Source organism: Etheostoma spectabile, chromosome 19 (assembly GCF_008692095.1).
Source record: "Etheostoma spectabile isolate EspeVRDwgs_2016 chromosome 19, UIUC_Espe_1.0, whole genome shotgun sequence".
In the NCBI taxonomy this organism is placed as follows: Eukaryota; Metazoa; Chordata; class Actinopteri; order Perciformes; family Percidae; genus Etheostoma; species Etheostoma spectabile.
This window is the reverse complement of record NC_045751.1, coordinates 15,240,559-15,253,928: the sequence shown is the minus strand read 5'-3', so window position 1 is coordinate 15,253,928 and position 13,370 is coordinate 15,240,559. Positions and strand designations below refer to the sequence as shown.

Below are 13,370 nucleotides of genomic sequence, written 5' to 3'. Positions count from 1 at the left end.
CTTGGCCAATGAAGCAGTTTCTGATAAAACTCCAACATGTAAGTAATTTATTAAGTTTTTTATGATTTTGAGGTGTTGTTGCTTGTTTTTAATTTTTAATTTGTCCAATACTTTGCAGATATGTAGTCATAAACCAAAGGCATTAGTGTCAGCTGTGCTTTGTGTTTGCGCTAATTAAAGCTTCCAGCTGAAAGCATAGCCTCAGTAGAGCTTGTACCGCTGCGAGCTTGACTCTAGACGATCTGGGTACACGTGCTCAATTTACTTTAACAAGTGAAGGTTATGTGGATTCAATTCTTTTCCAGAGAATTCACAGTAAGTAAGTAGTAAAAAAGTGTAAAGGCAGGAAAGAATGGAAAAAGAGAAAAGTAGGTTCAACCTAAACAGAACATACACTTTAAATATGCTAAATTCTACAGCAAAATGTATTTTGTTTTGGAAGGGTAAGACCCACCTACTCATTTGTGGCTAGTTTATCAGCTCTCACACAGTGAGCCGCATGCATAACAATCATTGTCTTCATTATTATAATGATAAAGTGCAATGGAGTCAACTTTGCCGCTTTGTGTTTGTCTAAACGAGGGCATGCCTTTGTCTTTTTTAAGCTGCGGTGACCACTCTGGGTAGAAACCGCAGCTGAATAGAAGCAGACTGTGGTTGGGTCAGGAAAGCAGCTGCCCTGATCTGCTCTCTGCTTCCAGTTCATTCGGGACACTTCTGAGATGTAATCATAAAAAACTAACTGCAGAAGAAGAGAAAAAGCATGTCAGACTTCACATTTAAATGATTCAAATTCATTTTTTATTGTATTTTGATGTACAAAGAATTTCACAAAAATATTTAGAAACTGACATCATAAAGCAACATATCACATGACCAGAACAGTGCCACTGAGGAATAGTGAAAAGGACAAAGCATAAAAGATAGTAAACACTTTTAGACTTTTTAGAGTTACGTCCACTTCACTTCCACTTAACACAGAGGCAAACACAAGAGCTCTGCCTCTGCTGAAGGTTTTAGAGCTCCTTAAGGAGCTACTGTCCGTGATTTCTGAGAGTCATTGTCCATTTTTTCCCCTGTGGGGAGCCCACACCAATGCACAGGCTAATACCCGGCCAAGGAGAAACCTTAGGAGTCCATGTTGGTCTCCCGGCGAATGCCACGTTGCCCCACGATTAACTGTACATCCCTCAAGTCACGGCAATTTCCATCTTTGTTTAAAAGACTGTGAACTGATTGTTTCTTCTTTCATAGCGGACAAGATGTTAATCCTGGATTTTCACATTTTTCACTTTTTACAGTATACACTCTTTGGGGATTTTATCCTTTGTTTGCAGTGGCTGAAAGTATAAAAATATATGACATTGTTTACAAAATAGCATGGATCTAACTGTACATTTTGTCTATAGGGTAAAATATTTTTTTTGTTTTTATAATCGGGGCAAACCTTTTACATAAAAAAAAAAAAAACTAAACAAAATAAAAACGTAGTAATTGAGACAAATGGGATCGAGTTAGGAGCAGGATCCCAGACAACATTCCACAAGGAGATAAGTCCCACATAAGCTCCCTTCTTTTCCTCATAAGCTGAACCCTGAACAGGAGGGGAAACTTGACGGAGGACACAGTGGTGAAGCACATCCATCTTTAGGTAAAGGCGTCTTTTTGTAACACATTCACTTTAGTCCTCTCTGATTATCTTACAACTTCAATAAATATGCCAAGAACTACGAGAACAAGGAAAGTGAAGTACTGATTCCTTCTCTAAAACGCAGTGTGCATGTCCTGTGGTTTCCATACAACATCCCGGGCGCGCTGTCATCAAAGTCAGACTTAAGTGTCCCGTCTGACCTGTCCAACAACACATTGAAGTTGTCTTGATCAATATGCATAATTTTTAATGTCCTGGCAACTTTAAAACCCTGTGTAATGTGTTTTGGCACAGGACGTCCTGGAAGGTGCACATGTTCTGCATATCAGTGTAGAAACGTTCTTCGTCTTTGGCCATCTACTTAGTGGGTCATGTGAGATTTCTCTTTCACATCTTCTGGGGCCGCTCTCGGCTCTGCTGCTGTCATGTCATGGTTGCTGTCTTGTAGTGTAGTTCTTTTCTCTTCTTCGTCATCATCTTCATCATCTGGGTGAGCTTCATCCATGGCTGTCTCTGTCAGATCTTGATCGTCCTTTCTGGCGCCCTCGTCCTGAGCTTTCAGCACTCTGCACAGCTCAATGTCGTGGATCTCCACATCGAACGGAGCGGCGGGAGGTACAGAGGGGGGAGACTTGCAGCCTTCACAGCCCTGAAAGAAACCAGAGAGACCACACGTGATTTTCTTTTTCCTGTGTGTTGCTACTTGATGTATCTAAACCGTAATTCATTTTGCAACCGTTCACAGTGTAGGGTTGAGTTGCAGTGTACTTACAGAAATGTTGATGGCTCGGGGCAGGCGCCCTGTGCGGATCCAGGGGTGCACCTGGCTCAGCTCCCTCTTCTGGTCCTCGGTGAAGCGTGGCTGGTGTTTCTGCATGCTCCTCAAGGCCTCGCGGTCTTCTCTCAGCAAAGTTTCCATGTCTCTGTTGTACAGGCACAGGGAAAACGGGTCACGGTAGGTCCCACCTAGAGGCTGCTAAGTCACAAAAAATGTGACACTAAACTAAATCAGCTGTGTTGTCTGGTCACATTTTGCCTAGTGTCCTACCTGACAGGCAGCTGATAGGTCATCATGACTTTGTCGTCAGTGTTTGCCATTAGCAGCCAGATGGGGTCCTGCAGGACACACTTGATAAACTGCTCCTCCCCACCATCCCCTCCAGCACTACTGCTACCCCCTGCTGGCTGTTTGCGGGAACGATCGTTCTCTGATGAGTCGATACTGCCAAAGTACTTGCTGGTGTGGCTGCCCTGGCTGCTGCCTGAAGGGACAAGGAAGTGACATTTGAGAATGATTTGTAAGAAGACTTGTCAAGTGGGATTTTGTTTGCAGTAGGCCTATATGCTCAAAACCCCAAATATATAGCCTCACATTTAACTAAATGTTATATGGGTACAGTCAACTCAAAATTTTACATTAGGCGGAAAGTAACAAAAATATTTTTAGTTTCATTTTGGATAATTAAAATGCTTGAAATACAAGAATGTTTTTTTAAAAAGATTTCTCTCAGGGAAAAGGTCCAGTGACATCTATTACTCTGTGTAAAGGAGGACATGAAACTGTCAGGATGACCCATAACTCTTTGAAAATAGAAAATTGGGTGTAAATTTAAAATCTTTCTGATGGTAAAATTATCTGACTTACTCATGCCACTGGTGCCAAAAGAGCTGCAACCGTTGGAGCCAGAGCCTGAACCAGAGGACCTCGTGCCAGAGGACCCTGACCCAGAGGCAGCTGAGCCGGTGCCTGAGCGAGAGTCTTCCTGCAGCAACATGTCCAGCAGGTCGCTGGAGGTGGACATGGCATCATTGTTGGACTCATTAGCTTCACCCTAAAGAGGGAAATGAAACAAAGACACATTTTAAATGACATGTAATGTTTTATAAAGCTCAACATCCTGTCTTGAACGCCTGTGTACTTACGTTCTCATTTTCCTTGGAGGTATCATCAGAACTCCTCTGATTGACTGAGCTCTGTCCCGCAGCCACACTGCCCTGCACAGAAGGCGTGGCTTGCTGTGATGCTGCCAGGGCCGTGGCCACCTCTAAGCGATTGCTTGGTGATTCCTCCAGCTGCAACAGGTTGAGAGGTGAGGAGCATCGGGACTGGAAGAGGGGGGACTCTGCACCATCATGGTCAGCAGGTGTCTGGCTGTAGGATTGGGGGGTGCTGCTACGAGACGGGGCGCAGGTGGCCAGATTGGGTACAGTGTTGGAAATAACAGTGGGGACAGCTGCTGGGGTGACAGTGTATCCTTCTGTAAAGTTAGGATTGTAAAAGTGTCCAGGGGTGGGGCCTGGCTGAGGGATTGTTGCTCCCATCTGGGGGAACATGTAGTTTGGCAGAACCAGGGCCATCATTGGAGGTACCATCTGGGTAGGTGGGAAACGTGATGGATCTGGGATGGTTAAGGGCTGTGCGAGTGGTGGGTAGACCGGGTATATTGGCAGCATACCCGGAGCGAAAGAGGCGGCGGGAATGCTTGCCTGGGAGCCTACAGACGGCCAGGAGGAAGAGTTTGTTGGGGGTCTGATAGGCATGTCGAGGGGCATGGGTGCTGTGCTGGTTCTGGGGTCACAACGGGTCCCGCTCCGGTTCAGAGAGCTGTGCTGGTCAGATGACTCCTGCTGCTTGAGTCTCTTACCGCCGCGACCACGTCTTTTACTGGTGCTGCTTCCTGCGGCTGGGTAATCCCGAGAACAACGCACTCCTAGGAAAGAGGAGACACTGAATTAAGCAAAATGTTTGCAATTCTAGCTATCGCGGGTTACCAATTCATGTATTATTGTGTGCACTTGACAGTGTGAGTGTGTGTGTTCAGCTGGTGGGAGCAGCGTGCACCTACCTCGTGACAGAGGGTTGGCAGCTGGTGTCTGACAGCGCAGAGTCGAAGATACCGTCTGATCGAAAACATGCAGCTTGCTGAGGTCCTTGAAGCGGTCAAGGAATGCCTGCTCCTCCTGCTGGGTGTGGGTGGACAGCACCTCCTTTGTGAGACCCATTCGGCTCCCTCCTCCTACACTTCCACTTCTCCGGCTCTCCCTCTCTGACTGAGTGGCTTGAAGAGGAGGAGGCGGGGGTGGGAGAGAAGAAAAGGTGGCAGCTGCGTTAGCGGGAGGTGTCAGACCACTGGTGGGAGGAGTTGGTGTAATTGTAGGAGGAGCAAGAGTGGGAGTTGTTGGGGCCTCCTCCATGATGATGTCTGTGATGGAGAAAAAAGCATAAAGGGGAGTTAAAGCTGTGAAGTAAGGCTGTGACTTCTGAATAAAGAAATGGCACATTCCTTTTCTGACAAATGAAAAGTTAAATACATAGAACGCACTCAATTCAATTCACTCATGGATTTTGTTGCTCCATCCTTATTTGGTCTAGTATGACCAGTAGCTTATGGTGGCTAACGATGTAGATAGACAGTACTGTGTCAGTATACTGTACACAGTATCACAGTAAGACAAAAAAACACATATATAAGTAGAGCGAAAGAGGAGACTGCGAAGAAAAAGAGGCGAGGCCAGAAACACAAGACAAAATATACAAAAATGAACCAAGATGTGGGAAAAAAAGCATAATCATAGGGGTGCACGACTCAGAAAATGTCACAATTCAATATCAAGTTTTAGGCTCAATATTCGATTCATAATCAATTTTAGATTCCAAAAAACGATTAACAGTATGTGAATGTATGTAATGTTACTTTTTCCATGTGATAGTAGACATGCTGTTACAAAACGGGAAAAAAAAAGACTTAATTTTTGGAATTCTATGAATCTGTAGAGCTTGGATTGCAATATGAATGTGAATAGATTTTTTTTTACTTCACAAACCCCTAATAAATCAGATTACCTGCTACAGGCTTCTGCAACATAAAGAATTAGTTTTCAGAAACCTGTAAGACTGGCAGTAATAAAAGCACTTTTTGGTCAGTTTCTTTGCAAAACAAGCAAGGCAAAATAATACAACAGACTGGTCAACATAAAAAGTAGAGCTCAAAAGAAAAAGAGGATTGTACATTCAAGGCTAATTTATGTTCAAGTCTTTTAAATTCATTTCAAAGAAACACCCTGCTGAGTGACAGACTGCAGGGTTCAGAGAGTGTGAGTGTTGAGGATTCCCACCTGACTCAGGAGGCTTCTTGTCTCCCACATGCACGATGGTGCTGCTGAAGCTACACTGCGACGTGACTGAGGCTACACTCTCTGCCTTTGTGGCCATGGTCAGGGGAGGGAGAGGAGGTGGTTCACTTACAAGGTTAACTGAACCACCTGCAGAGAAAACAAGTCCAACAAGTTGCTGTAAATGATCGTATACCGTCCAGACAAGCACAAACAGACACATGTAAAAGCATGCCTATTGGTAATCTAGGAAGTTGTCATGAGACAAATCAAGGATGCTGCATAAAGAACCAAAACCAAAAAGAATTGGGGAAAAAACCTTATCTTAAATAAGTGGATCAGATATATTTGTAAATTAAGCCTGGCTAATTACTACATAATGAACCAAATATGTTGTAGTTTATTATCAAACCGTACCTGTGTTGTTGCTGGCCTCCTGTTGTTTGTCGTCATCAGACGTGGAGGAGGCAGTGTAGGAGCCACACTTCCTTTTAACCGTGTTAGGAATGTTACAGCTATCCAAGTACCTGCGTAGAGTCAGAGCATTGTTGGATGAGTAAGTTAATAAAAAAAATAAAGATATGATAGAATCAGCTTTAGGCTTGCACACACACCTTATGATGCTGTCCAGACAGTTGATCTGCTGGTAGGAGTAGCCAGTCGGGGGCTCCTTTGGTACAAGTGGTGCAGGGATCAAAGTTTTGGCTGGTATTGTCATGTCAGGTATAAAACCTCTGACTGGGTCACTGCTGAATGCGCTGATGCTTGCTGTGCCTGGATGGAGAAAAGAGAGGAACAGGAAATTAAAAACCTTAACATGCCTTATATTTCTCATTTCATTACTTGTCTGTTACAGACATCTTCCAACATTTTTAATTACTGGACCATTCAAGTTTCACAATCATCCATTGTTATTTGACTGTCACATCATATAAAAATACTATATTATGTAACTATCCTTTTACTTTACCTGTGGTGGTGATTTTTCTGGGTGGTAGCCGGTTACGCGACTCAATGAAAACCTGCTGCCCATTGGTCTTGACCATGTGGACATTTTTGCAGATCTGCTGGAATGTCATCTGGAAAAATAACGGCATCGGACTTGTTTAATAGACATGGCATGACATGGCTGTGAATTACATATTTTATTTTAATATACCGTATTTCAGAGGATAACCACTACTTGTTTTCCTCTGCTTTGATAATCTCTGAAGTCCTAACAATATCTCAGGTCTTTGTTGATATTTCCTACATGACAGGCTCAAATGTAGCTAGACCTAAAATCACTGGTTGCTCAGACTCACAGGTTTGTGCAAAGGGGCCGCGGCAGCAGCTTTTCTCATGGCGGGGCCATTGCTGTCGCTGGACGAGGCGGCACTGAGATGCTGTTGGTGTGAACGGCGGGATCCTCGAGAGCCACTGGACCCAAGTGAGCTGTAGCCCTGAGAGCTGCCGCTGTGCACCGGCTGCACCAAGAGCCGGTGGATCTGCTCGCTCAGCTGCACGACGTCAGGCGTGGTGGTCCGAGTGTCGCAGCCCTGCGGTGTCGTGAAGACGTCTTCATTCAGAGGGCTCCTAGAGACGGGTATAACATTAGAGCACCACTTGAGGACTGTGCACTCAAGCTTTAGATTAAAGGACCACTACCCAAATTGAAACTGTACATGCGCTCAGGCTTTGGAAGAGTTTAAGATTAACTTTTTACAAATACTTCAAATAACCAATGCTCGGGCAGCAATTGTTTTTGAATGAGTAAACTAGTTCTCTTACGTTCTGACTTTGTGGCGACCCACGATGAATGCCACCTTCCGGCTCCAGGGGTTGACAAAGGAAGACCAACTGGTGTCGATGGTCACATATTCCCCACTGCGGGCACACATCCTAAAGGGTGAAGAGTCAAATGGCTGCCCTGCAAACTGAAAGACTGAAGAGAAGTGCAGGCATATATAAGAAACTTGAGACGGAATAAAGAAATGTATATGTAAGACAAGGGTCATGATCTTTTATATAAAAATCCTATACTTTCTATAGGCATTCTGACTCTGTAGTACAACATAAATGTAAATACATAATAAGGGCAAAAATAAAGAAAAAGTCAATGATTCCTGTAGAAACCAAAGACAAAAGTCCATTCCCCTGTATCTGACACATTTGGGCAGCAGTTACAGAGTCCAGTGTAAATATACTCACTTTTCTCATGTATTGCCACCATCATAGGCCTGTCTTCAGGGTGGATGTAGAGCAAGGTGGGGGTTCCCACCAAGTCCTGGGGCAGGTAGCCCAACAGTGGCACTGCCCTGCAAACACAATATATATATATATATATATATTTACTGTATGTTTGTAACTGTCTTAGAGCAGCTAACAGTTTACAACTAAATATTTGTTTATAAATACAAGAGTTTGTGTTTTCACTTGGACATGTTTGATTATTATGAAAACAAATAATCGCCCTAAAGATTTGATGAAACTGACCTCTCATCAACTTCCTGGAAGAGGCAGCTGGGAGTGTGACTGGTGGTGAAGATCCTCTTGTCTGCAGGGATACGGGGAGCTGAGAGACACACAGGACACAGATACAACAGATTAAAAGCATGTTTTGAGGACAGACTGACATAATAAGTTTAAATAGATATGATAAACGTTGATTTTCAATTTTAAAAAGCCATCCAGTCATTCAGTGTTTAAGACAAGAAGTAGCTAAATCCGCTTTCTTTAACTCACTGATTGAACCAGCTTATCTGTGGACATTGGTTAATTTATAACTAAAGGGATAGTCCGTTAACGTGACTTGAGTTAAATTAGACAGGAGATAGGAGTTAATTCCATCTTTGCTATCTCTGTTGCTCACATGAATACAGCTTGCAGTTGTGCAACATACAGTAAAATGGCAAGTACCCTCGTATCCGGAGTGGACCCTCTCTGAGATGAGCAGGCAGCAGGGCTGTGGCTCAGCATCATCTGAGTCTTTGATGGTGAGCTGGTAGGGCGTGAGGCGAAAGGGGTAGTAGCGCAACTCACCGCCCTGCGCCCGGTCGGCACTGATTCGACAGAACATGGACTTCTCCTGAGTGCAATCGACTGGAGGAGAAGCTGAGGAGGAAAGAGTTAGAGAAAGTCAGATATGGGCAATACTTTCTGTGAGATATCACATCTCACTGCCTGTGAAACTCTTTCTACAATACCAATTTCACTCTGCCTACTCACCAAACCCGATGCAAGAGGCCCAGTTTGGCAGGCGGCAGGGTGCTGTGCCGCTGTAAAAAGTGCTGACGTCCTGCGGGGCCAAAAGCTCAGAAAACATGGTCCCCTGGAGACGCTCTGGCTTACAGCGGAGCAGGGACGAGCCCTGGGGTGATACGTAAACGACCTTTCCTGATAAGAATGACACGGCCATGGAGAAAGTGTCCTAAAGGGGAAAAAAATAAACCTTTGTATTGCATGTTTGCATCTTATTTGTCTAACACAACCACGTCAAGTGGATCTCTGAATATAAAGCAAAGCTGCAAGCCCTCGCACCTTCCCGTTAGTCTGTTAGAATTATTGCAGGAATAACTGTATAAACTTACAGTGTTTTTGAGGGTGTATTCTGATGTGATGTTGTCAAGCTCCTCAATTGTGAAGGCAGACAAGTCCAGACTGCAGCCATGACACTCCTCTACGCTCCACTGATGATAGTACTCCTTGTTGGCTGGAATTGTTAAACATAACCCAGTCAGTGTTTGTATATAGGTAAAAATACAATTACATAATGCAGGGAGCATAGTGTGTGTGTGTGTGTGTGTGTGTATATATATATATATATATATATATCTCCATATATAGGTTTTAAGTAGATATAAACAAAAACACCCTCTCACCTCTGACTTGTTTGACACACTGAAGTGCATATTTTAGTGCATTTATAGTGCTGCCGTGGCCCTTGGCCTTGCGCTCCGTTGGTAGGCGGAGCTTCAGCTCCTTGATGGCCTTCATCAACTCTTTCTGGGTCTGGACCCTCGCAGACTGGTTGCTGCTGCAGCCAGAGGTGGAGGGGGGGTCATGCTCTGAGCTGGTCGACAGCAGGCTGTAGGCCAGGGAGCTGCTGGGAGGTGAGAGACTCTGGGAGTTGGAGCTGGAAAACAAGATTACAGTGGATGGTCAATGACAATATGAGACACAGATGAACAGATGCATATCCATGTATTGTTAGCATGCGCAGTTGCACGTGTAGGACTGCCCAGAACAAGAAATCTAATATATCTGATTATATCTAATGATATAGTTATCTGTATGATGTTGTCTAAACTAATAGCGTGTGTTAGCAACTGATGCGAGGAGAGCCTTTTTGGTTTAAAAACAGCTACTTTATTTTGTGTATATGTGGATTTTTGTCTCCTAACTTCTCTTACCTCTTGTTGCTCTCCGTGGTTTCCAGCATGCCAGAGTCTTTGCCGTTTGAAGAGCTATGGGAGCTGCGTATGGACTGGCGCCCACGTGACCCACTGTCTCTTTCTATCCCGCCCTCACTTTCCCTCTCACCAGAGTCATTCCCACTGGAGAGTCCATCCATATCATCGGAGTTGGGCCCCCTTTGGTCTCGAGACAAGCCTTCAGACCCCACACTGGGAGATGCGCTGCCAATGGAGCCGCCTTCATTTCCACTTCCCTGCTCTTGAGTGGTGACACTGGCACTGGGCTGACCACTGCTGGTTTTCAGAGAGTTTAACCCTTCTGACTCTGCTTCCTGTTCATTGTCTTTCTCATTGACCCTTGACACTCTCCCCCGAGTGCTGCGGTTGGGCATTGATTTTGAGTTGTCATAACTCATACTAGTGTAGGATGAGGCTGGAACAGCTTTACTAAAATGTCAGCCAAGGTAAAAACAGGAAGAACTTAAATTTAAGTGGGACTACTATTTACAAACAGGTGAATCATGGTTATTTGCTGGTAGTTTAAAAGAACTAAGGAGAGAAATTCATTGCTTCTCCAGCAAAAAGAGTTTTGTGCTCTGAGCCCTTCTTTGAAGGTTTTCAGAAAGTGCCGATTTTTCAAATGGAAGTAAAAACAAAATATCGCAAATGACCAAAAATGTGAAGGCTGCCTTTCCAAAAAGACAGCAATTATCTTGAGAAAAAGTTTCACTCAAAGTAATGCAAATAAGAGACGATTTTCAGTTTATGAAACGGCCTTGGCACCAGTGCTCCAGAAGATGGGATGAGAGATTGTGGGTGAGAGTAAAACAAACACTCTCTTCACTCTGTATCTGGTCCTCTTTTCTCTTCAGAGGTATGATGCTCTAGGTGCTACCTGAGAATATAGATAAAGAGAAAGATGGACAGAGAAAGAGAAGGAACAATATTATCTTACTAAATGCTTGTCATGGTCTTGCAATTATCTTTCAAGGACTATAGCTACGAAAACACTAAAAAAAAGGAATGCTGATCATCCGTTTGTGTTGTTGTCCAAGAAAGGTTCATCAACATTCAAACATGGCTATTACCCAGATTATCTAGAATAAACACCCCATTCACCCCATTTTGAACACAGAATGACAATAATCTTCTTGTTCTATCTGCATGCAGCACGTTCGTATGCATGCAGGGTATAACAGGTGATCATCTGTTAATGCCGAAAGCACATGGGCAATTTGACATTCGTCATAGCTTAGTTAATCCCTTTTTATCTAAAGGACGCAACAAAGCTCACCATCATAGGGTTGTTACAAATTAAGGATTGCTTGTGTAAAGTATGTCAAAGTATTTATCAGGCCACCACCTACGCAAGTAAAAGTCTAGTGCTATTTAGTTCCTGGGCAAGGGAGATATCTTTTAATCCTTTAAGCCCTGCAGACGCACACAGAAGAAGACGCAAGCTAGGGGCGGGGGGAAGATTGATACAGCATAGTATCGCGATATTTTCAGTGGCAATACTCTATCGATACACAGGCGCCAAGTATCAATCTTTTATTATATATGTGTTGCTCAGTTTGTCTGCTTGACAATCCCATTTTGAAGCAATAAAATATAAGTGATATGAACAAACAGAGAAATTGATCTTTTTAGATAAAACAGATGTTGACAAAGTTTTCTTGTGGGGACATCATTTGAAATTGGGAAAAATTTGAAGTTGGAAAAAAAGTTATAAATTGCAATATCGCAGAATATTGCAATATGTTTAAAATCCCAATAATATCGTATCGTGGCATAAGTATCTTGATGATATTGTTTAGGGAGGCGTCTGGTGATTCCAACCCCTAAAGTAAGCCAGTCCTCGGTCGTCAATTCTTTCAATTTTAGACACCTAGCTGCCCAACAACCCCATTTACCTACTTTCCTTGACCAAAAGAATCATGGCACCGTTTGAATTTGTTCAGGACATGTTATGATCCTGCACGGACGGCTCAGAAATACTTAAGCTTCCTTTCCTGATGCACTGACCCAATACAGCTAAGTGGACAGGTTCACAGCCGTCGCCACCAGCTAGAGATTGCTCATTAGATCTGACAAGACGACAACAGGTGCCACAGCTAATGACAAATAACTAAAGCAAACAAAACAACTTGGACAACAACTGATCTGAGTTTTAACAATTTCATGTGATGCAGACAGTGTCTCTCAGTATGGAAACGAATATATGCAGCATCACTTGGTTTCACTATTTCTTGCTTTAAGGATAAACCACTAACAGATTAATCTAGAAAACAATCGCCAGTTTAGTCAATAATCAAAATAACTAAAAAATGCATTCACTTGAGCTGATTAGCAAAACAACAAACAACCAGACACCCCGGAATCTAGAGAAGTCACATGGCATTATTACCAGTTAAACGGCCCTCCTCCACTTGACATTGTCTGGGCTCTGTTCCAACAGTCGGTCACAAATCTGCTCACAATGATGCTAATGCAAAAAAAACAAGTGTTCATCTGATGTCTATCTGTAAAGCTCCAAATGATCTCACACAGAGACAAGGAAATTACTTATTCAGTACAATGACTACAATTATTACAGTGTAATGATCAATGTGAAATCAACTGATCCAGTGCCAGTGTATTGTGTTGTTACTCAAATGTAACTCAATAATGGAGTACATAAAAACATTTTGCTGGTTCCACCTTCTTAAATTTGTTTCTTATTGGGGGCTTAATGTTGTATATATATATATATATATATATATATATATTTATTAGTATTATAGTATAATATATAATATTATATTGTTGTGACCTCTCCAGTAGCCTCTCTGCCAGCTCCACATAATGTATGCTGAACTGTCTATTCAACAGGAATTTGGGAGCTGTAGTGTCCTTTCACCGGGACTTAGCTGGATCGTGAAGCACCGGTGTTGCCAATCTTTTTTGTATGTCGATCTGACGGCCACATTCTGCTTAATGGTGAATCATCAAGTTTAAGGAGCTGATGAATAACATGTCACTGGAATTGCACCTCTTACAATTTCTTGTGACAAATAAAAAGGTATTGCTTGAAATTGACTTCTGCAATAACAAGCAATACAATTATAATAATTAGAAAAAAGTACAATGAAAACAAACAGTTGATTGGTCGGATCTCTTGCCGTCAATGTTACTGAATGTGATAGGTCTTGTGAATTGTATTGCATGTACAC

The 13,370-nt window shown here is 43.0% G+C and overlaps 1 protein-coding gene across 2 annotated transcripts in view; it reads right to left on the bottom strand.

Moving 5' to 3' along the window:
- Positions 1 to 1,364: 1,364 nt before the first annotated feature.
- Positions 1,365 to 13,370, bottom strand: part of per1b (period circadian clock 1b) — a 14,381-nt gene continuing 2,375 nt past the window's right edge. The window contains exons 2-20 of one of the 2 annotated variants that reach the window (XM_032544295.1): positions 10,156 to 11,053; positions 9,625 to 9,878; positions 9,334 to 9,455; positions 8,972 to 9,173; positions 8,663 to 8,857; positions 8,240 to 8,318; positions 7,955 to 8,061; positions 7,535 to 7,688; positions 7,069 to 7,339; positions 6,735 to 6,843; positions 6,379 to 6,538; positions 6,182 to 6,291; positions 5,768 to 5,914; positions 4,498 to 4,854; positions 3,575 to 4,362; positions 3,297 to 3,483; positions 2,700 to 2,913; positions 2,424 to 2,574; positions 1,365 to 2,300 (exon numbers count right to left, since the gene is read on the bottom strand). In XM_032544295.1, the coding sequence (XP_032400186.1) occupies positions 2,013 to 2,300; positions 2,424 to 2,574; positions 2,700 to 2,913; positions 3,297 to 3,483; positions 3,575 to 4,362; positions 4,498 to 4,854; positions 5,768 to 5,914; positions 6,182 to 6,291; positions 6,379 to 6,538; positions 6,735 to 6,843; positions 7,069 to 7,339; positions 7,535 to 7,688; positions 7,955 to 8,061; positions 8,240 to 8,318; positions 8,663 to 8,857; positions 8,972 to 9,173; positions 9,334 to 9,455; positions 9,625 to 9,878; positions 10,156 to 10,574 (4,314 nt within the window). In that variant the 5' untranslated portion in view covers positions 10,575 to 11,053 and the 3' untranslated portion in view covers positions 1,365 to 2,012. The remainder of the gene's footprint in view (positions 2,301 to 2,423; positions 2,575 to 2,699; positions 2,914 to 3,296; positions 3,484 to 3,574; positions 4,363 to 4,497; positions 4,855 to 5,767; positions 5,915 to 6,181; positions 6,292 to 6,378; positions 6,539 to 6,734; positions 6,844 to 7,068; positions 7,340 to 7,534; positions 7,689 to 7,954; positions 8,062 to 8,239; positions 8,319 to 8,662; positions 8,858 to 8,971; positions 9,174 to 9,333; positions 9,456 to 9,624; positions 9,879 to 10,155; positions 11,054 to 13,370) is intronic. The other variant, XM_032544297.1, reaches the window with a different exon arrangement.